General features: G+C 35.8%; 3 protein-coding genes across 4 annotated transcripts in view; 1 reads left to right on the top strand and 2 right to left on the bottom strand.

The window, feature by feature from the left end:
* Positions 1-7,078, bottom strand: part of rpe (ribulose-5-phosphate-3-epimerase) — an 8,923-nt gene extending 1,845 nt beyond the window's left edge. Inside the window, exons 1-6 of one of the 2 annotated variants that reach the window (XM_082174886.1) lie at positions 6,921-7,078; positions 5,775-5,854; positions 5,417-5,556; positions 2,347-2,481; positions 2,170-2,256; positions 1,137-2,064 (exon numbers count right to left, since the gene is read on the bottom strand). In XM_082174886.1, the coding sequence (XP_082031012.1) occupies positions 1,942-2,064; positions 2,170-2,256; positions 2,347-2,481; positions 5,417-5,556; positions 5,775-5,854; positions 6,921-7,042 (687 nt within the window). In that variant the 5' untranslated portion in view covers positions 7,043-7,078 and the 3' untranslated portion in view covers positions 1,137-1,941. Of the gene's footprint in view, positions 1-1,136; positions 2,065-2,169; positions 2,257-2,346; positions 2,482-5,416; positions 5,557-5,774; positions 5,855-6,920 lie in introns of those variants that run through there. The other variant, XM_082174887.1, reaches the window with a different exon arrangement.
* prlh (prolactin releasing hormone) lies at positions 80-1,744 on the top strand. Its single transcript, XM_082174893.1, has 2 exons — positions 80-858; positions 949-1,744. The coding sequence occupies exons 1-2, from the start codon at positions 753-755 to the stop codon at positions 1,089-1,091; spliced, it is 249 nt and encodes an 82-aa protein (XP_082031019.1). The 5' UTR covers positions 80-752; the 3' UTR covers positions 1,092-1,744.
* A 12,005-nt stretch (positions 7,079-19,083) lies between the features above and the next one.
* ackr3a (atypical chemokine receptor 3a) lies at positions 19,084-25,226 on the bottom strand. Its single transcript, XM_082175633.1, has 2 exons — positions 25,075-25,226; positions 19,084-22,317 (listed from the first exon to the last, which is right to left on the bottom strand). The coding sequence occupies exons 1-2, from the start codon at positions 25,081-25,083 to the stop codon at positions 21,169-21,171; spliced, it is 1,158 nt and encodes a 385-aa protein (XP_082031759.1). The 5' UTR covers positions 25,084-25,226; the 3' UTR covers positions 19,084-21,168.
* Between the last annotated feature and the right edge of the window lie 737 nt (positions 25,227-25,963).

The following is a 25,963-nucleotide window of genomic DNA, read 5'->3' on the forward strand; positions in this document are numbered from 1 at the left end:
CCAACATATGCTGGGTTATCCCCCAGTCTTCATATTCACATTGCCACTATCTTTTGCATATTTAGGGTAAGGATGATTTGTGTGTACATGTAAGCTGTGTAGCCTTCACCCTCCCCCAGAGGTGATATAAATTGGTGGATCAGGCTATCCAGGAGAAAATATTCTCAACCTCTGAGAACGACTCAAGAATGCTGCTTTAGAAGTTTTCATATACTCACAGCTATGACAAGACTATAAGATCACAAATCCTCCGAACAACTCCTACCTTGAAGACACATTTATTCTGCATTAAAGGATTTTTGAGGAACACAGAAAACCAAGAGGTGAACAGCTTACAACATCCTGTAAGTGTCAATGCATTGTAATTGACAAAATATGATGTTGTAGAAGACTTATTTTAGTTAAATTACTTTTTTAAAATTAAGAATCTTGTAAAATGTAGCAGCTTCAAATAGAAAACATTAACCGTTAAAATTCTATAAAGATTTGGTACTATTCTACTAACAGTATATTAGTAAAGGCTGTATTTTCTCATATATTTTCTCACAAAGACATTTTTATAGCCATGATTTATATACGTAATCTGCAAAACATAGAAACCAAAGTGGTAAGCATTTTTGTCATTTTTATTGTTTGTTTAGTGTTTTTAATGGGATAAAACACTGATTACACATTTGATCGCTGTTTTTTCTGTTGTTGGTTTGCAGGTGACACTTTTCTCTCAGTTGTGGTGATAGATTAGACACTAAGCCATGCTTGAAAAGCTGTGTGCTCTTCTCTGTATCCTTATGCTGTTAGCATGTTTTACCCAGCCAAAACCTCATGATGAGCTTCCATTACGCTCATTGGGGATGAGGGGTACGATTTTACTGATTCAAATATTTTAAATGTTTGCTATAATAATATATATCAAATGTAACCTATTCTTAATACTATTATTCCCTGTAGATCCGAACATTGATGCTGTTTGGTATAAAGGCAGAGGAATACGACCTGTTGGGAGATTTGGTCGAAGGATGGCACAAAGAGGCAAAGGATCATATTTTGGAAAGCACAGGTTTTGCAATCCTGAGGTCCTGGCTGTAGACTGACAACTCAAATTGACAGATTATTACAAATTACATTAAAGCATCTGCTTATGTTATGTACACACTTATTTTATTATTTGTTCAATGCATTTAATTTCAAAACTATATTATACATATTAATGTATGTGTTCAAATGTGTCATTGTCCTTGATAAACTGTTAACAAACGTAGCTTTGCTTGGTCACTTCATTGTGTTGAAACATTGCTGTTACTGCTACCCTCAGTACAGATAAATGCATGTTCATATGACATTGATGGACAAATCAGACTGACAAATAACTATTTAAAGTATTCTGATTTACACTTTTATCATATCATGGTATTAGAAAGATTGGTGGATGGAATGTTCAAAATCCATTTAAACTCATAATCTGCAGAAAATGTATAACAGTATGTAAAGCTTATGCAGCTGCATTACAATGTCATTTTTTTACTTGATGACCAACAAACCTGAACAAACAGCTGAAGTAGTTATGAGCAGCTTTATCGATGTTTGTTGTCTCAACCACGGTGAGACAACAAAGAAAGAAATCAAACCAAATGAGGTAAATGAGGGGAATAGTCAAACTGATGTCACTGGGGAGAGAACAGATCGATTCTGTCTGGTCACAGTTGTTAAAGGCCATATGCATCTGAAAACTGCTGAATCCAAATAAGAGTCTTTGCAAAGGCAGTTCTCATGGTCTGTAGATGTGCAAAGCAAACGCACCCTCAGCACATCCAACATTTGGTAATGTCCGTTCACAAAGCACCATTGAGCATTCAATTACAAATTTTATACATTAAAAATGAATCTGCAGGAATGACTTTAAGTGGTGGATGAAAACAGACTTGAGGTAAAAAGTCAAGATGCTCAGCGGTCCAAAGAACGTTTCTGGATCGCCTCAATAACAACATTTTTGAGGAGGGCGATTACAGAACGAGGGTCATCACTGCTCACTACGGCACTGCCCGACACGATCATGTTTGCTCCAGCCTAGGGTTATTGAAATGACAAGTAAAGATGAGTAAAACGCTTCTAATAATTTCTTGCTTTTGTATTCATACACATAAATATGTGAGATGTAAGTGACTTGTGTACCTCTGCACATCTGTGAATGCTGTCTGGGCCGACTCCTCCATCCACTTCAATGTCCAGAGAAGGGAACTGACTCCTGAGCCAACTCACCTGTAGAGATCCACAAGCATTTTCAATATTTAATATTGTTGTCTGAGGAATCTAAATGAGAATACTACAGGCAAAAACACATTTGCATACCTTTGGCATCATATCTTCCATAAACTTCTGACCACCAAAGCCAGGCTCTACTGTCATGACAAGAGCCATATCGATCTGTCTAGCCCACGGTGCCAATTCCTCAACAGTTGTTCCAGGTTTGATGGCAAGACCAACCTGCATCCAATTTTTTTTAATAAAAAAAAAAAAAAATCATAAGATGGTTGTTACATCTTTTACTATGAGTAGCAATTGGTCTAGGACAGGTAAAAAAACAAAACAAAAAACAACAACAACCATTTTCTCTACTTCTACAGTCGCTAATTTCATGTCCAAGTCAAAATCTTACAAGTCTAATTCAAGCCTCAAGGTTTTTTTTTTTTGGGTGCAACTTAAAGCTGCAGTATGTAACTTTAGGCATTCTAGCAGTTAATAAACAAAACTGCATAAGTCTTGCGGAAAAACATTTTAGGTGGAGCTACTTCTCTCTGTTTATGTCCTTTATGTCTTTGACGAGTCACGAATGTACTGGGCTACTCCGCAGCGGTACGACCCGTACCAGTCTAAAATAGTCTGAATAGAAACAATTATTATAGGTGTACCGTAGTGATTCAGGATAAGACAAAAACACGGTTTGGAAAATGGATTTTGAACATTTTGAACACAAAAAAAAGTTACATTAAATGCAACAAGCCTTAAGCCCCTGAGGGCATTTTTAGAGTTGTTTTTCTCTCGAGTGACACGCACAAAACTAAAGACTCATAACTCCAAAACTATAGCAAGGAAAGTTACATTACATCTGGACATTCTCATGCCGAGAAACTGCTGATAAAAGACAGAAATGATATATAATTTTTATTATGATTTTGCATATCTTTCTTATTTGACATGCAATACCTCTGGAAGGAAATAAAGTAGGGGGGTAATTCTGAGGATGAGGTTCCCCTAAATGTGAGCTGCATCTGGATCAAATGTTGTGCTGATTGCATGAAGTAATCAAAAGTTACAGCATTTGGAACCAAGACAGACTTTTTGTTCAGTCCTTGGCGCCCCCTAATGGGCTTTTTTATTTTTATTAATTGTTTGAATCTTGTGTTCAAACTTAAAGGAGAACTTGGTAACTTTTTTAACTTAATAAAACTGTCTAGAAATCATTTGGATGGTTAAACAACCTGTTCTGGTGATATTGGTGACTTTCCCCGCTCCCCCCAGCGTTCCCAGGCGGAAAACCAACCTTGCAACTTGCAACACTACCGTCCCGGCAAGTTAGAAATTGGAAGTCTTGTGATAAGCGAGAACTAGAACGAGAACGAGCGCGAAACACAAATTGCTTTACGGCAATTCGACATAAACACACACGCATGTATGATGTATTACCAGATTACCCACCTCGGTAGACATAGCTCCACGCGATACAGTTGGCTTGCTCCGATCAAAACAAACGCACATGAGCAGCGGTAGAGAGGGGGAGGAGGCCGCCGCAAATGAGTTTTTTACGACTGTGTTGTGAAATATACACCCCCCCACAGCTGTAGGGGGAGCTCGTGGGGAAAACATGCGACAACAAAAGGGAAAATCAGCGAAGAAGTGACAAGAGTTCGCTAGAGTTACCGAGTTCTCCTTTAAAGCAATAAATTAGGTTCATTTTTGGCTCATTTTAATTGTAATAATATGCCGTAAAAAAATTATTTGCCATTTTCAACAATCTGTGAATGTTTCAGGAGCTGTATGATGTTTTTGACACTTTGAAGTACATAGAATTTATTTTTTTCATAATCTATAAAATACTTTTTTGTACTTTTTTTGCTACATTCATTGTAAAGTTCCGACTCTAAGCTTTCAAATGACACCTATTTTGAGTTTATCAAGGCAGTAGTTTTGAAAAATATGATTATTAAAGATAAAAATCAATAAAAAGCTGAGATTCTAAGCTTGATGCATATTTCCATATCCTGGAAAGTTGAGAGACTTGTTTTTTTTAGCCAAGTATTCATCGCTTCGTGAGGAATATCTCGTGATCAACGCAATGGATTATGTTGTGTTTGGGCTCTTTGTAATCGTGAGACTCTGATTTTCCACAATTCATGCATGTTTCATGGAGTTATGAGCTTAAACGTCATTGGATGTGCACCTGTGCAGGTTCATGTGTTAGAAGTCCATGAGGAATATTCATCCACCATGAGTTTTTAATCGTAACAATCTGCTGCAAATAATGATGTGCCATTTTCCATAATTTATGCATGCTTCATGGAGTTATGAGCAAAAACACGACATCAGTATACAAGGCTCTATGTACGCCTGTGCGGGTTAGTGTGTGACAACTCCATGAGGAATATATCTTTAGATCTGAGAGATGAATTATTGAATTATGAATTATGCTGAGTTTGGGCTCTTTTTAATTGTGAGAGTCTACTGTAAATAATGTGCCATTTTCTACGATCTGTGCATGCTTCATGAAGTTATCAGCGAAAACCAAACGCAAGTATATACTTGGCTACGTGTGTCTGTGGTATTTTTTGTGTTAGAACTCCATGAGGAATATCTTTAGATCTGATTGATGGATTATATTGAGTTTGGGCTCTTTTTAATCGTGAGCTCCTGCTGTAAATAACGAGGTTCCATTTTTTCTAGCAAGGAGGCACCCGGGGGCAATACACTTAATTTTGGAGGGATTACTCGGCACTCGTTAAGAGCTGAGATTCTAAGCTTTAAAATGATACCTATTTTGAGTTGTTCCATTCAGTGGTTGCTTAGTAATTTGATAATGATTTTTATTTGATTTTCGTGGGGGGTGTACCGCTGGCAGCACACTTCGGGTTTAAGGGGTTAAAAAAAGAAAAAGAAATCCCTCTGTTAGTCAGAAGAGGGCGCCTAAAATCGAAATAATCAGGGCCATAGCATTCAAAGCAGCGTACTATAGCATCTGCCTATAATATAAATGTATTAACTAATACATATTTTTTTAATTAATTGACTTCTTTTACATTTTACATGTGCTTTTCAAAACAATAGCGCATTCAAGAGTTGTTAATCATCAGCCATGATCTTTTTAAGACATATCATTTGATATATCTATAAAACAATACTGGTTTTGCAATACTTTAGCACAGACCTTCATGCCGCTCTCTCTGATTTCCTTGATGAGGTTGCCAGGGTTGGCAGTGGCTTCTAGATGGAAAGTGTACTGATTGGCTCCAGCTGCAGCCATGGGTTTCACCCATTGCTCTGGCCTGGACACCATCATATGCATGTCTGTAATAAAGCAAAGAGTAAGCAAAGCCTCCAAACACTGCAAGGGTTTATCCAACAAGCAATGTTTATTTAACAATTCAGAGAGAGAGTGAAAACGTGAAAGAATCCACTTTAGCAGATTATTAACAAAACTGTCCCAAAGAGGAGCGCCAGAATGTATGCAGCTCAAATGCATTAGAAACAAGAGTAGATAAAAATGTTCAAAGACTGGAACCCACCAAAAAATGGATCAGGTCCGATACAGCGTCGTAAACATTCCACCATAGGATGCCCAAATGTGAGGTTTGGAACAAAATGCCTTTAGATGCAAAGATGAAGGAAAGAGTCCAGGGAGGCAGAATTAGATATCTTAACTTCTGACACATGATTCATCAACTTTTAATTTTATAACCTCCTATGTATGTGGCACTCTCCATGAATAGGGTACAAAATAAATGGGCACCATGGCAGAACGGATAACAGAGATGCAAATATAGCCAAAAAACCTACACAAGGGGGGCAAACTAGTTTGGGACCGAATGAATGAATGAATGAATGAATGAATGAATGAATGAATGTTCAAAAGATTGGGGCCAGAATTTTTTTTTTTTTTTTACGAAATATAATTTTATTCAGCAAGGGTTCATTAAATGTATCAAAAAAAGACAGCATAAAGACATTTATGTCACAAAATATAACTTCTTTGGAACTTTCTATTCATCAAAGAATACTAAACAATGACAGTTTCCACAAAAATATGACGCAACTGTTTTTAACACTAACAATAATAACAAATGTTTTTTGATTTCTCAAGGATCATGTGACACTGACGACCGGCATAATTCTGAAAATTCAGCTTTAAAGAAATATAAATAAATTACATCTTAAAATATATTTAAATAGGAAAGTTATTTTAAACTGTAATATTTCGCATTCTTATGGTTTCTCCAGTATTTATTTATTTTTTTAAATGCAGCTTTGGAGAGCATAAGAGACTTATTTCAAGAACATTTAAAAAAAAAATCTTATCGAACCGAAACTTTGAATGTTTAATCTTGGCGGATCTAGTCAACACTTATGTAAAAAAATCAGGCAGTGGAATAAGATAATTTACTTGTCACTCTGCAATGCTGTACTTCACCAAGATTCTTGTATGTCACAATTTTGAGGAATGTAACATTTTTGTAATGTGGATGAGTTCATACCGTAGCACTCCTGTGCCAAAATGTGGGACAACTAAATATGCAGGGTTTTTTTTGGTAATTAAAATGACTTTTTTATGGTCTTGGTTCTCTGGGCCATTTGATCGCTGTAACTGCCTCCAGGTCAACATTAGGTGAGATGAGAAAGTTACATAAAGAATTGCAAACTTTACTCCTCCTCACCCATCCATAACGTCAAGGTGCAGATAATCAGCACCGCACTCCATCATTCGTTCACATTCCCTCCCGAGCTGCGACAGATCACTGCTCAAAATAGACGGTCCGATTTTCGCCGTGTACGCCATGCTGCTTCTGCTCTGCTGCTTCCACTGCTGCACACTTCCGCTATTCACAGATGCATTTCAAAACAAAAGTCATGCTTTTCCATTACTGCCAGGAGGTGGCGCGATTTGAAAAAAGAAACACCGACGCCCAGAGACCTAATCATTGACATTGATGATTAACTTTTTTTTTTTTTTACACATCGAATGTGGTGGGAATCCACTGCTTCATATTTTGAATTGAAATAATAACAACAATAATAATAAATAATATAAAACTAGCATTGATGGGTTGTAAGGATTGACATTCTTAAATATACCTTCCTAGCAATACATTTCTCTGACACCTTGTAATGCCTTGCTTTGACCTTCACAACGTCTGTGTTGAAGCACACTAAAATAAAAGTCTTTTTTAAATTCTTTCTAAACTGTTTTTATTTCTGTATTCTAAAAATAATTATAATAATGTAAAAACAAAATGTCAGTAGTTTGTTAGTGTAAGCGCCATATTTCATATTTCAAAATTTTAATTTTCACATTTTTTATTACGTAAATTTGGTATAATAATTATTTGTGTTAATTAGTCATTTACTGTTAAATATATTTTTTGGTTTATATTTGTTCTTACCACGCATTCAGTGTCGTCTATTTTGTAGCGCGTGTAAAAAAGTTTGACGCACATGCAATATGTAATAAGCACAGTAGGAGAACACAAAGCTTTTGACTGTTTAATATCATAATAGCATAAATTGGCTCACAAGTATAGTATCTCTACAAATAAGTTGTTGAAAAGACATCGCTGCGCAAGAGGATTATGCTGTAAGAAAGAAATGTGATTCTTTATTGACTTGAAAGAATAAACAGTGATAAAGGAACTATGGACTTCGAGTTGTGAATACAAGACAAGAAGATACGCGTCAAAACTTGTGGAAATAGCCTATAAGGACATTCACATGTCCCTTACAGTTAGCTTGTTAAAACATCACAAAACATAACCATATATTAAGTCATTTTCTAAGTGAAACAAAGATTTTCTGCTCTCGTGTGTCCTGTCCTCAAATGCAGTTTAGAATGAACCCTCAGGTGTTCTGCAAGTAGCTTGAGATTTCAAAAATCCTTGAAATATTAAAAAAGGACGTTTTGATGATGGGTTGAAATTCTCTGGCCAGATGTAAATGAGAGGCAAGATAAATAAAGTTCATGTATTCATGTATTAGGCGACCTTGAGTGTCCAGAAAGGCGCCAAATAAATAAAATGTATTATTATTATTATTATTATTCAATGATAGCAGTGCATTCATTCATTCATTTGATTATTTTTTGTGCAAAATGTCATTGTTGTAGCAGGCTACAACTAAACTTGTCATTAAAAAACTTTGAAGAACACAATCAAAGTGTTCATTCATGTATTTGTGCATCTATGGCTGAATTTGTTATCAAATCAACAGAGAATACTAAGTAGTTTTGATGTTAGTATTTATTTTTGATAAATGCAATAAATGCAGTGCTAAATGCAATAACAAAACAATCATTTTTCAATATTCACTGCATAATGACAGTGAATATTGAACTGTTTCGCCAACAGGTTTATTGTTTTGTTATTGTTACTGTGCTAATTGTTTTGAGAGCAATTCATTTGGAGAAATGTGTCAAATTGATTGATAAAAACTGTAAATGTAGTCAACATAAACACAGGTTTCACATTATTTTCTGCATGACTCCCGGTCCCATGCTTTTTACAGAACCATTTTTCCTATCTGCAAAGCAGGTGTACAGATGCTTGCATGTTCATGTTTTTGTATCACCTTTCAGCTATAAGACAAAAATGTACCTCATAAGATGAACCAGTCAATATAGGCTCCTCCTTTCATGTTAAGGTCTGATTTATGCTTTTATTAATTACAGCTTTCACTGATGTAGTGTAGTGTACAGTAGCTCTGATGAGCTTGATTGTTTACAAAAGAACATCCTGAAAGCCTCTCCTTTCCGATCCTTTGAGTCCGGCTGATAACTCGGCCTGTGACGGATATGTCCTTTTCCCATCTCCTCCTCCACCATCCTTCCATCTCCACAGGAGTAAACAGCGACAATTGTCTACAGAATTGTTTGTCTTCCTGAACTGTTTCATGTCCTTATAGGTCAGGATGCTGTTTAAAAGAGAGAGAGATGATGACATTGGTAATTAAATCAATGGTGCTCACAAAGCATTTCACCTTTACATTTATGAGCTGAAACTGACAATATATTTTAAATATAAATAAGCTCTTATAAAATGAGAATATTTTAATCTAAATTTGAGACACAAAAGCATCTGCACAAAATAATCAAGACCACAAAGCACAAAAGTGGGCTTTCCAGGAAATATTAAGAGATGCACAACCAAACACTGCATTTCCAAAATGTGTTTTTTATATTTATTTTTTTATAAGCGTTTTTATGCCGGAAAAGTAGTTAGTATTTGTATGAAACAGTTAGCATCTCATGTAACCACAATTTTATACAAGTTCCATTTGGTGGAAAACCAACTATCCATTAATTGTGTGAAAATATGACAATAAAAGGAATAAGCATCTGTCTTATCAAAGCTGTGATGACCTTTAATTTGCACTGCCATGCCAAATCATAGGAGAATGGATAAAAACATTCCATTGAAGCATATCTTCATTCCTAATTTATCTTTTTGTTTGAACTTTTTTTCCCTTTTATATTTGCATTTAAATGTAGAGTATATAAGTGAATTTGATTTTTTAAAATACATTTTAAAATAATAATGTTGGATATAAGGCAACATTTACTTTCAGCCCATGGCCCTTCATAAAGTTTGATTTTTGGCCCTTCATAGTGTTACGTCCCAGGGTGCTCTAATATCATTTGCTGTGAGAATGCTTGTGTGCTCTGTGTTGAGCTCTGTTTCTCTCCTTCACTCTCCGGTTAATTCCCATCAGCTACAACTCACTGTGAGCATGCCTGAGACTGAGCAGAGGAGTAGAAATGGTGCACTCAGAAAACCCTGTGCTGAGGTACACTTCTCCCCAGCCTTAGACTGGAAAGTGTGTGTGTGCACGTTAAGTGAGCCTGTAACCTGTGCTTTGAGTTAGGAGTGGAACCTATGATAATTTGTTGTGTGTCAACAACAGTTACTTACATTAGTGTTGACTTTTTAATTAAAAGGTATTGTATAACTTCTTAGCTCTGTTCACTTGTTTATGATTATCTGGGAAATGTAGGGAGAGGGTGCCTTTTTATTTAGTATGTATATATATATATTTATGTATATACAGTACAGGCCAAAAGTTTGGACACATTACTATTTTTAATTAGTATTTTTAATTTTAGTTTTTGAAAGAAGTTTCTTCTGCTCATCAAGCCTGCATTTATTTGATCAAAAATACAGGAAAATTTGTAATATTGTGATATATTATTACAATTTAAAATAATTGGTTTTCAATTTATTATACTTTAAATTATCATTTATTTCTGTGATGCAAAGCTGAATTTTCAGGATCATTACTCCAGTCTGTCACATGATCCTTTAGAAATCATTCTAATATGATGATTCATTATCAAAGTTGGAAACAGTTCTTTAGTATGGAGTGCCACAAGGCTCAGTACTAGGACCGTTGCTTTTCACTCTGTACATGCTACCCTTGGGAGATATCATTAGGAAGCATGGCATTAGTTTTCACTGTTATGCTGATGATACTCAGCTCTATATTTCTTACGAAACTTACCAATTCACAAAATTAACAGAATGCATAGCTGATAAAAAAAAATTGGATGACTAGTAATTTCCTACTACTTAATTCTGAAAAAACAGAGATTCAAATTATTGGACAAAAAACGTCCTCACGTAATAACCTAGAATACTGTCTAACACTTGATGGCTGCTCTGTCAAGTCTTCGTTGTCGGTTAGGAACCTGGGTGTGCTCTTTGATTCCAATCTTTCATTTGAAAGTCACGTGTCTAGTATCTGTAAAACCGCATTTTTCCATCTTAAAAATATATCTAAAATAGCCTACGTAATATGCTCTCATTGACAAATGCAGAACAATTAGTTAATGCGTTCATGACATCAAGGCTAGATTATTGTAATGCTATTATGGGTGGTTGCCCTGCATGCTTATTAAACAAATTACAGCTGGTCCAAAACGCAGCAGCTTGAGTTCTTACCAGAACCAGGAAGTATGACCATATTAGCCCTGTTCTGTCAACACTGCTTTGGCTGGTTCGTACATTTTAAAATATTGTTGATTACTTGTGTGACGATCACATAAGTATTGTAATTGTACTTTAGGTATATTCAAAATGATTGGTTTCATTTTGAATATGTTATTGTGTTATTTTGGAAAAAGGAACATTCGGAAGGGTTTTATTTTAATGTGATTCCTTGTAAAAAAAAAAGAGAAGTGTGCAATGCTATTCCATCCTGACCGTTAGGGGTCGAACGATGGGTGTTAAGCTGTGCGAGTCGTGAGTTTTTCATTCTTCCAGAGAGCTTGAACGTGACACACTGTCTCCTCGTTTCTCTCCTGTGTGTTACAGGTGGGTAAATGTATAAAAACACTTTAAAGTTGAATTTAACCATGCTGAAATGTGTTTAGAATATAAGTGGATTGTTTTAGAGAAGTGATGTTCGTCAGAGGTTGTTTTTGAGTTTGATTAAAGCGAGAGAGAAAAGCTCGACCGATTAGCGGCCTACTGAAAACGCACATGAAACGTTTGTGAGCGCGTCAGTTAAAAATATACATTTTTCCTTATACAAATGCACATGAAGGTATTCTATAAGCTCTAAAGGTTAATAAGTATTGTTTAATGTACTATATATGTGTGTTGAATGTCAATTGATAATGGTTAATAATGTGTTAAATAAGGTTTAAAGTTATATTTGAAGTATATTAATAATTCTGAGAGTGATTTGCAGCATCGTATTAACGTGATACTGGTAAAATATTGTGAATAGAAATGTTTAATCATTTAAGAGAAGTAATTGAGGTATATTACTATGGTTTTTGTATTTCTTTTTTGATGAATAGTGTGAAATATAAAAAAATACAGAGTCAGTGAACATGAATGTGAAATTGAGAAGTTTATTTTATTGCAGATTGTGAATTGACATGAACACTGAAAGTCATTATAATGTTAAGAAGACATTGAAAATGTGATATGTGAAGCATAATGTGACTCTGAGAAACAGAGATTTGTTTAATGAACATATTGTGAATAAATTACTCCAGAGAGCTTGAACGTGACACACTGTCTCCTCGTTTCTCTCCTGTGTGTTACAGGAGAATAATCTGTCCCTTTCGGGTGCCGTCGCCACGGTACCCGTTACACTTACAAAGCACTAAATGATTTAGCTCCGCAGTACTTGAGCGAGGTCTTAACGCATTATAGTCCTTCACGTCTATTGCGATCTCAAAATTCCGGCCAGTTGATAATACCTAGAATATCAAAATTCCGGCCAGTTGATAATACCTAGAATATCAAAATCGACTGCTGGCGGTAGATCCTTCTCCTATTTAGCACCAAAACTTTGGAATAGTCTTCCTAACATTGTCCGGCAAGCAGACACACTCTGTCAGTTCAAAGCTAGACTAAAAACACATAACACATTATAGATTTCTATAATAGTTTAGGTCAGCCGGAACCGGGAACACTTCCCATAAATCCTGATGTACTCGTTACATCATAAGAAGAATGGCGTCTATGCTAATATTAGTCTCTCTGTTTATCCCGAGGTTAGCTGCAGTCTGCCGGATCCAGGCCGTATCCAGATCTGATGAAGGACCTGCGCCTGGACGCGACGACAACACAGTCCTGAAGTGTCAACTCTTTCCCCTGTGAAGGCCTCCTTCCCTTCTCTTTACGTCGGGATGATTCCAGTTCACGTGGCTACGCGGAAGCGATAGAAATTCTGTATTATAAATTTTAAGGCCAGACAAGTAGTTTGTTGAGGGTTGGTTTGTAGGGAAGGACTACACGCCTGCGCACATATATTCAAACGCGCATACCTATAGACTGAACTCATAATACGCATGTGCACACCATCAGCGTTCTCACGAGTTCGCGTTTTTGAAGTTTGCAGAGAAAGAACTTTTTGAGTTATCTGTTAAAATGGTGTCGTGTGTGAGCGGCCCCTAGGTTAATAACTAATGATCGTTGCGACGGAAGTGAATCGATCAAATCTAACTTTAGCTGGACAATAACTTTATTCTAAAGCTGCTATAAAGCCAAAACAATCTCTGTTACTTTAATGTCCTATTATTACTGTAAAGCCGCTTTGGAACAATCTACATTGTTAAAAACGTTATATAAATGAAGATGACTTGACTTGACTCAGGGAAGTCTGTGTTGTTGATTTTCATCTTTGTTTTTGTGCAGGATAGGTAGCTCCCTTAAACCTTAGTTAGCTTCTGTTTTGTTTATTATTTTAGGCCATACTCTCCCCTAAAGATTTATTCCCATCTTTTGTTAACCTTTTTGACATATGAAGGAAATAAATACTTTTACTTTTACTTAAAGTTGTGTTATGTTTTCACTATGAGACTGAGGCTGAAGTGTGTTCTCCACGTATTTTTAAGTCTTTACGTTACTTGTTTTTTGGTCATATTTTCTTTTCCTTTGTTACCACCCCTCGTGACCCCTAGAGTGGGGAACGTAACTATAGTAAAAAGTTTGGGCACCTCTGCCATAGACAGATGAAAATCTGCATGTTTGACCTTCTCATGGAAAAACAATAATTATGTGCACAACACAATTTTTTTTGGGCGAGAGCCATCTGAAATCTTTTAACAAGGGTTTCCATTGTGTGTCTGCATGGGAATGATGGTGTACATTGCTTCTGGGAATAGTCTTGGCTTCTCTTACCTCATTCCTAATGGTTCTGACGTGAGAAGCAGTGTCTCAGCTGCGTTCTTCTGATTCCTCATATTAGAGGACAACACTAGTTCTGCAGGGGTCCGATCTCTGAGCCAACAGCACAAACAGATGGTAAAAATGAGAATGGAGGATGGATTTACAAAGTTACATTATTCCTAGTTTTTGCTTCAAACATTATCTTAAAAAAAGGAAAACATTACTTAATAACAGAAATAGTTCATTTGTCTGCTGCTGAAGCCTCAAATTCCTGTGGTAACACAACAAACCAGAACTTTTATTACATGAGACAGGGGTCAAGCACCCATATATTTTTTGCTTTTTGGCAGATACAGTGTAACATAACATGTTGCTGTGTTTCTTACGATTATTTTCTGAGGTAAATAGTGATATATATGACATTCTTAATATTACATTTATATGCTATGAATATCATCATAATTAGTGACATTGCTGAACTAATAAATAAAAAAAACTTTTATTTATTTGCTGATAAAGCTTCTTGAGATATTCGGAACAATCTTCTCTTGTTGTCAAATCAGACTGGCAGACTTTCACTTTGGTTTGTATTGTGGTGCTGTGGTTTGGATCATGTTCCTCATGGTGAGTTTACCTGTCATGTTATGCCGCAGTGATGAATGATGCCTATGGGGAGTCTGGAGTCACCTGTTTGTTTATCGGTGTAAATGGAGCTGGGCACAGAACAGGCCAAACGAAACAGTCAATGTTTTGGGAAAGGAAATGACCAACCAATGTGAAAAAGCCATTAAAAAAGGATGACAAATGTGTAAGCAAACAACAAACTGATTTATTTATGAAGAAAAAATATTCATAATGAAATATACCCAGTATGTAACCAAATGTGGATACAAGGACATTCCTATTATAGTGAATATTGTTCTATGAGAGTTTGCATATATGTAAATAAAATATGTAAATAAAAGGAAGAATGATAAATACTGTAGTTTCCTATCGTGGAACAACCCTAATCTCCTTTTCATTTTGCTGAGACACAGAGATGCCACAGTCTTTGTCTGACTCGGGGATCCAGTTTGGGACACGTGGATATATGGACATATGCAGTGGTGTAGTCTAGTTTTTTGTAGTGAGTATACTGTAATTCCAATTCCAATAGAACAATTGCAGTCTCTTTAACTTTAATATTCACAGACACTAGTCCATATCGAGATTTGATTCATTGTACAGCCCTACTTTTGATTTATTCATTCAAAAATAGCCAAATTCCGTGACAGGATTCCGCGATTCTATCCGTCGCTTCGCAAACACAGACGGGGTGAATTTATGAATGAAAGTGTGAAAGTTCTGAGACAAAACGAAGTTGTTACGTATCCTCACGCTTTTTTTAAGTGGGTATACAGAAATCCTTGGCCTTTTCTAGTGGGTATACGGCGTATACCTGCGTATCACGTAGACTACACCACTGGACATATGGATGAATAGAAAGAATAGTGGGTGGGGGAAACCTGCTTCCCTGGTTTAATCAAGCTACAGTTTCCATGTGAAACTCAATCCTATACATATTTGATCCAGCATATTGTATGAGCTGATGTTTGTGGTGAATGTGAAAAGGGGTAGAGGATTGTTCTGCTCCCTTTACCAAAGCAGACCAAAGGTTCCCGTGGGAATTCATACTGGGTCTAGGAGAAACACTGACTTTTTTTGAGGGATGTGAAAACAAGACTCTGTGCCCATCTACACACACGTATGTACCTCTAGAGAGAAACCTGACTCTCACTGACTTCTCCTTGACTGTGGGTTTGGTTATAAATCACTTGAATGTTTTTTGTCCAAAGAAGTGTCTTGCTCAAGGTCACAATAACGATGGAAGAACTGAAAATTCTCCATTTCATACATCTCTCCCCTTCCAGGGTTTAAACTTAGGACCAGCCCAGACATTCAACAGTTGACAACATGGTGTTAAATTCTTATAGGGTAGGGTTATAGAGTTAAGGATAAAAAAGCAAGAGATGATCTGTTCTGTAAAATATATAGTAAGTGACCAACTCTTAACTGTAGAGCAAAAAGGTTGAGAGGGTAATGCTTGTAGTATCACCACTTATATAAACTCTAAAGCTTTTGTAAATTTCCAGGATGAAGTGAGATCACAAGTGGACCACAGTGAACTTGGACAGTCAGATTTACAATCTGTTTTCAAATGAAGTTCTGCCGTAGTTCACTGTCACATCCACATTAAGAATGGTGTAATTGTGCATGTAGACTCGACAATTGATGTCTGTAACTGTGAAGGTGATGGAGAGATGGTGAAACAATTCAACAAATGACTCGAGGCAAGACATGGAACAAAATTAAATGTTATTTGACCTTCCAGTCATCCTTACCAAATATCTGTTCAGGTACCTACAAAAACATTTTGACTCTGAAAACTTTTGAGGAGTTGGAATAGATTGTGTGACTTTTTAATTTCCCTTTTCTTATTACTTAATTTATCATGATGAATTTATCATGATTTATAGATGAATGTGATAAAAATAGTTTTTGGGCCTGAAATCACTGATACCACCTTTAATTTGTAGACCAAAAAAAACTGGAAGATTATTAGAATTTTTTTCAAGCCATGGGTTCCCTCAGGAATTAACTATGGGTTTTTAGAATAACGGTTTTTGATTTCAGAGTAAATAAGCACTATATTGTTCACATTGCATTACAACATGTTGATTTTGATACCATTGTGTGCTTTAAAACGTAAGTTGCTATCAAGTTGCTAACATAACTACAACTACCACAAGAATGTGAGTTTGCATGCGTGACAAACATAATAAAATCCCATTTGAAGTTCCTGAGGCGATATTGTTGGCTTACAAGTTGTCATCAACAATATTAAATTAAATGAAAACACACCTAATTCTGCCAAACACACAAAATATATTCAAAACAACTGGCATTTGTTGGGTGAATTTAGAAACTATGAGTGCATGTGATCAGTGGTTTATTAAAAGATGTTTATTTTATACCACTTAAAAGTCTAAGAACTGAAATCCCACAACATTTGAGAGTTCATTATTGCCTGCTGAAGACTCTTTAATATTAAAGTCATACCATGTTTTTTTATGAAGAGATACTGTAACTGAGGCCTCCATTGCTGTTACACAAAATGTAGATGAGAAATAAACTCTTGCTGGTCCTGTCAGAGAAATACAAAAACTAACACCAGAGAAAAAAAAAAAAAAGAGTGAATGAATGATTCTGTTTTTGCGGGATATTTTAGCAGGTGCTTGGGAGTGTACGTCACCCCTATGCTAGAGTTTTGTGATGTTTTGATAAAGTTTGTTTGCAGAAAAAAAAAAAAAAAAAAGTATCTTCTTGATCATGCATGTTCATGTTTTACAGATCACTCTCATTACAGATCCTTAGCAATTGCAGTAATTATGGACACAAATTCCACAAACAGTTTTAGCTGAATCACAGACAAATCCAGCTTTGCTGTAAAACTAACATACAGGAATACCGGCTGTTCACATTACACGCTATCCTAGATTGTTCATTCAGCCTTTCCTGAACCAGAGGATCTGCCTTGTTCTCGAATCCCTTTTGGAGCACCAGCCAAACCACAAGGAGACCAAAACGAAAGACATAATTTGTCTTCTGAAGACTGATTCTGCACAAGCAAAAATGCAATGAAGGGCTAAATTGAAATAACAGGGCCCTACATGAACAATCATGTCATGAACATTTAATCAAGTGTCACACTGAACATTCAGACCAACAACACGATTGCAATATTGTAATATTGTTGTCATGCAATAGTTCATTTATATAAACAAGAGGTTAATGACATTTTAGATATTATATTATATTATATTATATTATATTATATTATATTATATTATATTATGTAATTTGACACGACCTTACTGTCTAAATACAGCATATTCAGTATATCTTAATGTGCTGCACAATATGCTGTGGTGCATTTAAACCTTTAGCCTCAGACTCTCAGAACTGTTCAAATCGGACTGTTCACTGTCTTTGCTGTTGGGCAGCCTGTAAATTGAGGCCCTGTATAGCAGAAACAAAACTGTTGTGAGTCATGACCTGTTTCAATCCGGTGGTCTCTTTTATTTCCCTGTGTGAGTTTAACACGGCTAAATCCTAGTACACTTAGGACAATGTTGTGTTTGAAAGAATACATTTTTATGAAGCTGTTTTTAGTGTTTTTGAAGTTTTGACTGTGAAAAGTGTCTGACAGTTTTGTTGTGGTGTTATTTTCCAGAAATGAAAACTTTGAGCATGACAAAATAAATTAATAGCTGCCGAGAAAGACACAGGGGATGTTTAGTGATGAAAGTATGTCACACCATGATTAGTGTGAAAAGGAATTAACAGATTAGAGACCAATTGAAACCAGATGAGTTCAAGAGGGGTCAAACTGGGTTAATCAACCAAACTGCTAATTATGGGAAAACTCCTCAGTTATACAACAATAATCTTCTTTGATGCTCAAAAGTGTGGAACATACGGAATGAGTTTGACTTTTTGTTTGATCCATAAGTTTACAAACTTGACTGTGAGACAAGTCATTTATTCATATTATGTAGTGTTTTTTTAAGAAATATAAGAGAGCTTGAGTTTGTAAAGCAAGTTTTGAGGGAAAAAAGCCATCAGAAGATGTTGAATAACAAGGCAGTTTATGAACAGCCATGGACTGTGGCTGCAGAAGACTGTGTCATTTAGATCCAGCCGCTAATGCAACGTTAAGCAGTTTTGCTCAGGCCTTACAGGAAAGTGTTGGAAGTCGTCTACTATAGACCTGACATTGGTTGCACATGAAGTTCAGATCAGCATAAATCAGACTCTAAAGTGTCCTTGTTGGTGTGGAAATGCTGCTCAGCATTAGCTGACTGAGGTGGAAAAAAAATCAAGGTAAAATGGAACGCTGTACCGTTAAAGCTTAGTTTTGCCTCCTCTTAAAGCTGGTAAAAATTTAAAGAGTTTAAACCAATTAATCACTTGAAATGTACTCTATGGAAACCTGCAAAAACAAAGAGGAATCATAGTTTTATAACTATTATATTATATTATTATATTATACTTTTATAACTAACTCAACTATTTATTGAGTCACTGAATCATTAACTCAACTGTCATAAACAAACCAAATGTCGATTGGGTCTAATAGTAAGTTATATTAAAAAATATATATATTATAAAAAAAAGACATGCTTGTGTGAGATTACTTAGCTAATTATTGTTTTGACAATTACCCTGAATAATCAACACAAAACAGGCCTCAGTCAGAAAGGTTTTATTATAAGTTCATCTTGAGAATTGTACTCTTGTTTATATAATGAAAATTCTAGTAAGAGTTTATAGGACAGTGTGAGATACTTGAGATGTCATTTGTATTTCCAGTTTCATCCCCTTAAGTTTCAACATTTTAAATATATTTGAGCTAAATTGAATAAGCAGAATGTGGTTAAATCTGCTTGACTGCAAGTTAATATCCTGTAGTTATGACCATCTTGAGACAGTATTTAAAACTTCTCTCACCATGACAACTTACGTTGTTGTACTATTGTAGTCATTTTATGATGCCTTTAGGGTGAAAATAAAAAGTCCCACCGTTGTTGAACAGATGGTAAACCAGTAATATACAGTGTTGATTTTAATAATCAAACATAAAAGTCATGGCTAGATTGAATCCATTACGTCCAGCTCAAGCATGGGTTAATCCTAACCATGCATTTCCATCAGATACTTATAAATATTTAAACAAGGACCAGTGATGTTTAGTTATTTCTCAAATTAAACTGAGATGAGGTTAATGTAATTGGCACTGTGAATCAAATTAGTTATTTCCAAGCACATTTAAGTATTCAGCATTCCACTCAAAACTATCAAAAATAAATGCCAAAGATAAATATAACAACATACTTAACTTACATTTTAGATAACTGAAATATACACATATATCAAAGACAAAATAAAGTAAATGCCCTTCCAAGTACACACATGTTACAAGATGACAGCCAGTCATCAAACATAATTTACACACATGAACAAAGCCTACAATGAAGTACACACACAGTTGCACATTAAAATCCAGTTGAAAATAAGTTATTTTTGTTCTATTCTTCAAACATGTTGGAATGTGCTGTTGTGGAGAACATGTGAACACTGTTCAAAATACAAAAGTTATGTCAATTCTCTTGCCACAGATACAAGTCAGTAGCAATTGAGCCACATCTAAATATTAACACAATTAAGAAGAGAACTAGAACTACATCAATTTGCTGTTACAGTACGTTACTTACAGTTGTATATATTGCATCATAAATCATTTTATGATGATTGAAAGCCATCACGCATTTCTGAGAAGTGATTATTGGACACAATTATTTCGTTTCTTGAATGATACAGCACCAAGCTGTAGCATACAGGTTTCTCTAAAGTGACATTTTTGTGTATAAAGTATACATTTTTTGGCTACTAGTCCGATTGGAACCAATTGTGACCCTGGACCACAAAACCAGTCACATGGGTCAATTTTTTTAAATTGAGATTTATACATCATCTGAAAGTTGAATAAATAAGCTGTCCATTGATGTATGGTTTGTTAGGATAGGACAATATTTGGCCGAGACAAAACAATCGAAACATTGAGAAAATCGCCTTTATAAAGTTGTCAATATATGTTTGCGATTGTGCTGCATTCACTCACAAAAATAAATGTTTTATATTTTTACGGTAGGAAATTTACTAAATATCTTCATGGAACATGAACTTTACTTAATATCCGAATTATTTTTGGCATAAAAGAAAATTCTATAATTTTTTACCATTCGATGTATTGTTGGCTATTGCCACAAATATAACCGTGCGACTTGTGACTGGTTTTGTGATCCAGGGTCACAATTGATTGGCTGAGCATTCATGGTTCTGATTTTACAATCAAATCCCATCAGTTTTTGGCACATTTCAAATGAATTATTCACAATCTTTGGGGTCACTGTTGAGCATTAGCTGCAATTTTGATGTAAAACATGTTCAAATTCAGATTTGTTTATATGAATCTAGGAAAACATGTCAGAGTGTTTCTGATCTCACCAGTCTTTGGCACATTTCAAATGAATTAATCACTATCTTTGGGGTCACTGTTGAGCATTTGCTGCAACTTTGACGTAAAACATGTTCAAATTCGGTTTTGTTTATCTAAATTTCAGGATAACATGTCAGAGGAGTTCTTGTTTTGAAGCAGTGCAGAACTTTGGTTGAGGGTGACGTCTCGAGGGTCCTAATTCACAGCCGTAGCGTTGTTCTCCACCATTGCGTATTCTGTCTCGGTGCCCTGAGAGCCCTCCATGAGTCGCGCCAGCCCCGTACGGGTGGAGTATTTGAAGATGAAGGCTTTCATGAGGTCATAGCGGTAGTGACGGTGAGCAAAGCTGTAGACAACAGGGTTCACGCAGCAGTGCAGCAGCGACAAGCATTGCGTGAGGTGCAGAAGCACAAATAGGCCGTTCTCTGAACCGCAGTCCAATGGTAGCACATGTAGCATGGCTAGAGTGTCGGCTAACAGCACAGCATGATATGGTGCCCAGCAAGCTATAAAAACCACTATGTACGTGAGGATGACCTTCCTGCTCACGCTGCGATCCTGGTCACCATGTAAAGGGGAATGAGAGGAAGAGGAAGCCAGAGCTTTTGCCAACAGTGCATAAGACACTGCAATAACGGGGAAGGGAATGACAAAACCAAGAATCACAAAACTCAGTTGAATGCCCGCCATCCACTGCAAAGGGTTGTCCACTGGATATATAGGATGACACAAGGTCAAACGACTGTGTTGTGACTTTACGGACTGCAGGAAGTATGTGTCAGGTATTGAGGCGAATAAAGCAAGCAGCCATGTTACCGCACACACTAAACGGCGGATTTGTCGACCTCGACTGGGTGAAATCTCCTCCGAGCGTACCACCGAAAGATAACGGTCCACGCTCATGCAGGCCAGGAAGAAGATGCTGGCGAAAAGGTTGACGCTGAAGAGAAGATGTGTGAGCTTACAGGCCACCTGGCCAAACGACCAGTGGCCACCCTGTGCCAGCGAGCTCACCCACACCGGGAGAGTAGCAACTACACACAGGTCAGCCACCGCTAGGTTTAAAATATACAAGTGTGTCTCGTGGTAATGGCGCTCCGAGCGCAAGTTGACCCACACTACTAGCGCATTGGCGGCCAGGCCCACAACAAAAATGAAGGCATAGAGGGTGCACATAGCAATGAGGAGAGCAGAATGGTTGAAGGAGATGCGGCACATTTGCGCTTCCACCCGTGTGCTGTTGTCATTGGCGTCTGTGAAGTTTAATTCTTCCCACATGGTGAATAATTCAGTCAGTTCGCTGCCACTTAGACTGATCTTTTCATTTGGTGGTGAAGACTGCAACTGTGGAAGGGGAATGAAAAAGAAATGCAAAAACCCATCAATATGGAGTAAAGTTTTCTCTGTTATGATTATAAAAAGATCTACGTAATTATATTATTAAATATCAATCATAAATACCAAATATTAATTTAATAACATGAACTGGGTAGAAAATGGGATTGAGTAGAAAATAACTTGAATTTAAATCAATATATTTATTTATTATTTATTTTTTATTAATGTTTTATATTAGTGTTAAATATTTGTGAATATTACACTAGCATTCAAAAGTTTATAAATGCTTTTCTTTTTAACGTGCAATTCATCAAATAATTCTAAAAATAAGTATAACATTTCCACAACTGTTTTCAACATTAATAATAATAGGAAATGTAACTTGAGCACCATATTAGTATATTAAAAAGATTTCTGAAGGATTATGTGACTATAAAACAATAAAATAGAAAACACTTGGTTTCAGTTTTTGATCAAATAAATGGTTTGATGAACAAAAGACTTCTTTCAAAATGATTAAAAAATCTTAACGAAACCCCAGCATTTGAACTGTAGTCTATATTTGCATAAATACACTTTATTTAGCATTAAGCACATTCCTAAAGTATTGCTATGAACTAACAAATAAAAGAAATTTACTCACAAGGTTAAAAGTGCTAGCTATAAAAGTGCAATCTGTTCAAAGAAACACTTAAGAACCATTTATTAAACTATTTATTTGACATGAGACCATCCAATCATACAAGACAAACTTGTCTATGGCACTAGAGCCTTTCATATTTGTGAAATTGTCAAAGCATTCCATTATTATTTCATGGTTCAGCTCGGTTCGAAAGTTGACACTACTTCAAAAGCACAAAGCTGTTTGGCTTTAAGCCAGTCATGCTGAAGTACCCTTTAAGCTGGTTCTGCTTTTCAAAAATCAAAGTCACTTCACAGTGATTTCTATGAGCGAAGTAATTTCAGTTTAGGGATTCTGTCATGCCATCTTAAACATCTAAGTGGCCCTTTCTAAAAGACATGTTGCTATGTGGTTGGTGAGGTCACAGACCCTTGACCCTTGATTTCTCTAGGTCACTAAATCCTTTTTTAGTGGAACCTTCCCATCACCAGAGCTGCAACAGTGGATGTGAATGTTAGTATAATGCTGTTCTAAATTAGCGTAAATCTCTAAAAATATTAAATACGCCTGCCTCATGTTGTGTTCCAAGACAAACCATAACATAAAGAGTGTGTGATTATGTTTAAATGTTATAATTGGGGTATTGAATTACACATTACTTTCCATTACAAAAGGAAATTACTCCACCTGTTACTCCACCTGTATTCTGTTTGAAGTTCATTACAAAGTTAAATCTTATTGTTTTCCCTTTAGTAAGTACACAATAGTGCTGTTTGATAAAAGCTTTTATGTTTGTTTGTTTAAGAATGGTTTATATGCTTTCGCCCTAAGAGGAAACAGTTTAGGAAGTTTGTAGCACAAAATGTAATTGATGAATCATTTAAGGACTGTAACATGTGGAGATACACATGCAAACACTCTTTGCCTTCTCCTTGTCTCATTGTCTCTCTTTCAGTCTTATTTAGTTATTTATGCATAAATATAGCCTACTCAATGCTTAGATTATCCACTGTTCCAGCTCTGCAGCTGACCATGTAAACTCTGAATCTAAATGTTCCTTGGGCTCCCAGCAGTACACAGTGGTTAGCAGCAAGGACACTGGATTGTCAAAGGTCAAATACTTTATTACAACAAACCCCTTAAGGGCCTTGAACCTGTAACACTGCTCTTGCTGGCAGGAAGTTGGATATGTCGAATATATCATGATTTGCGCAAAACCGTGAATTATATTTGAAAGACTATGACATGCTAAAGATCCAATTTATGATTACCTCAAGTGCCTCTTTAATTTCTGTTCATAAGTGAGCACAGTGCAAGTTCTCCATGAACACAGCAAATGTTTCTTTCTTTTCAATTAAAATGAAGTGCATTTCTGTTCCTGCTTCCCAGGCTAATCTTCTGTTTCGAATGAATTGATTTATTTTGAAGTTATGGACTTCGAGTCTGTAAGCAGTATAAAGATACATTGAGTAAAGCTCTGCGCATGAACTGATGTCAGACTGAAACGCAGAAAGCAGAATAATGTTTAAAGCCAAACCATGGACATAATGAAATATGATGCAAATTCTTAACATATTTAATGTTGGGTCTTACAGTAGAGCTTTGTAGAATTTAATTGTGACCGTGTCGGATTTCTTTGCGTAAAACCCAAATAGGCTACTGTGTAGGCTACTACCACAGTTAGCCAAAATTAGTCAACAAAAAAAAAAAAAAATTAGATATAGAAATCTATCATAAAGTTTTTAACATTTTCAGCATTTGCATGTTAGCAATATTTATCCAAATGGGAAGAGCACGACTGTTGCAATGATTAGCCTATACGTCCTCAATTATACGCTACTTCTGATGCCCGGTTTTGCGCTTTATAGGACAAAAAAAATCACGCTGTACGTAGCCTAACTTATACTCAGCACAACTTAGTTTTGCTGAAACATTAACTATTTGCTTACAACTTTATTACGAAACCCTATTACACTAACAAAAGAGACATCCAGCAGAAAGAGCTTAAAAATTCCAACCTTAACATATCGTCTAGTGCAGTGCAGGTGTGCATGCAGTAGGGTAGTGAAACTAATATAGCCTACTAAAACTCTTGTATCAAGTCTTTTTGCTCGTTCTTTAGGACAAACGATGTTGCTCACCTCTGTCATTTTGCCTTTAATGCTTGGTCAGTGCGGAATCCACGGATTCGTTCTTATCAGCCGATGATGAAGCGATCCCGTCGTCGATCGCTTCTGCTGCAGGTTGTTTAAATAGAGTGAATGAAAGTGGTGACGCCCATCTACGCCTGACAATAGCAGAGCTGCGCTTATGACAGACTACCTCAGTCTGAAGTCTGAACACGCTCATGGATTACACTGGTGAGTGACCAGGAACGCGGTTCGCCAATGAATGCACCGAATCCAATCATAATGTGGAGCCCCCATTAAAAAACGACAACAACAACAACAAAACTTATACATTTAAAAAAAAAAAAAAAAAAAAAAGTATGATTGAAACCATATATATATATATATATATATATATATATATATATATATATATATATATATATATATATGAAGAGTTCAGATGCAAAAGCCTCTAAGTGCCATCTGACATTTTCTTCTAAAATGATCATTTTTATTTAAGCTCGTATATTTAAGTTCAGTAATTTCACTTAAATGGCAATGAAAATGACCTATTAATTGTCATTTAAGTGAAATTACATTTAAGTGAAACTTAAACATACGAGCTTGATAAAAATGATCATTCTAGAAGAAAATTTCAGATGGCACTTAGAGGCTTTTGCATCTGAACTCTTCATATATATATATATATAGCCTACACGTTTGGCAAGCGCTTTTACAAAGGGCGGTTTTGTTTGAGCTACAAGAAAAGTGAAAAATACATTCTGTATAAATATTAAATATAAAAATTATAAATTCAAATATTATAATCGTAAAACAATAAATAAAACAAAACAAAAAACTAATACAATACATTAAAAATAATGTTCTTTATTTTAAAAAGTATTGCTTGTCTTTTTTC

Source organism: Leuciscus leuciscus (assembly GCF_965113295.1).
Source record: "Leuciscus leuciscus genome assembly, chromosome: 7".
NCBI classification, from domain to species: Eukaryota; Metazoa; Chordata; class Actinopteri; order Cypriniformes; family Leuciscidae; genus Leuciscus; species Leuciscus leuciscus.

Bases quoted from the DNA above. Each gene is read 5' to 3' on its own strand.
- prlh (XM_082174893.1), top strand. From the start codon at position 753: ATGCTTGAAAAGCTGTGTGCTCTTCTCTGTATCCTTATGCTGTTAGCA. The intron at 859-948 runs GTACGATTTTAC...TATTCCCTGTAG, and splicing joins ACGCTCATTGGGGATGAGGG to ATCCGAACATTGATGCTGTT.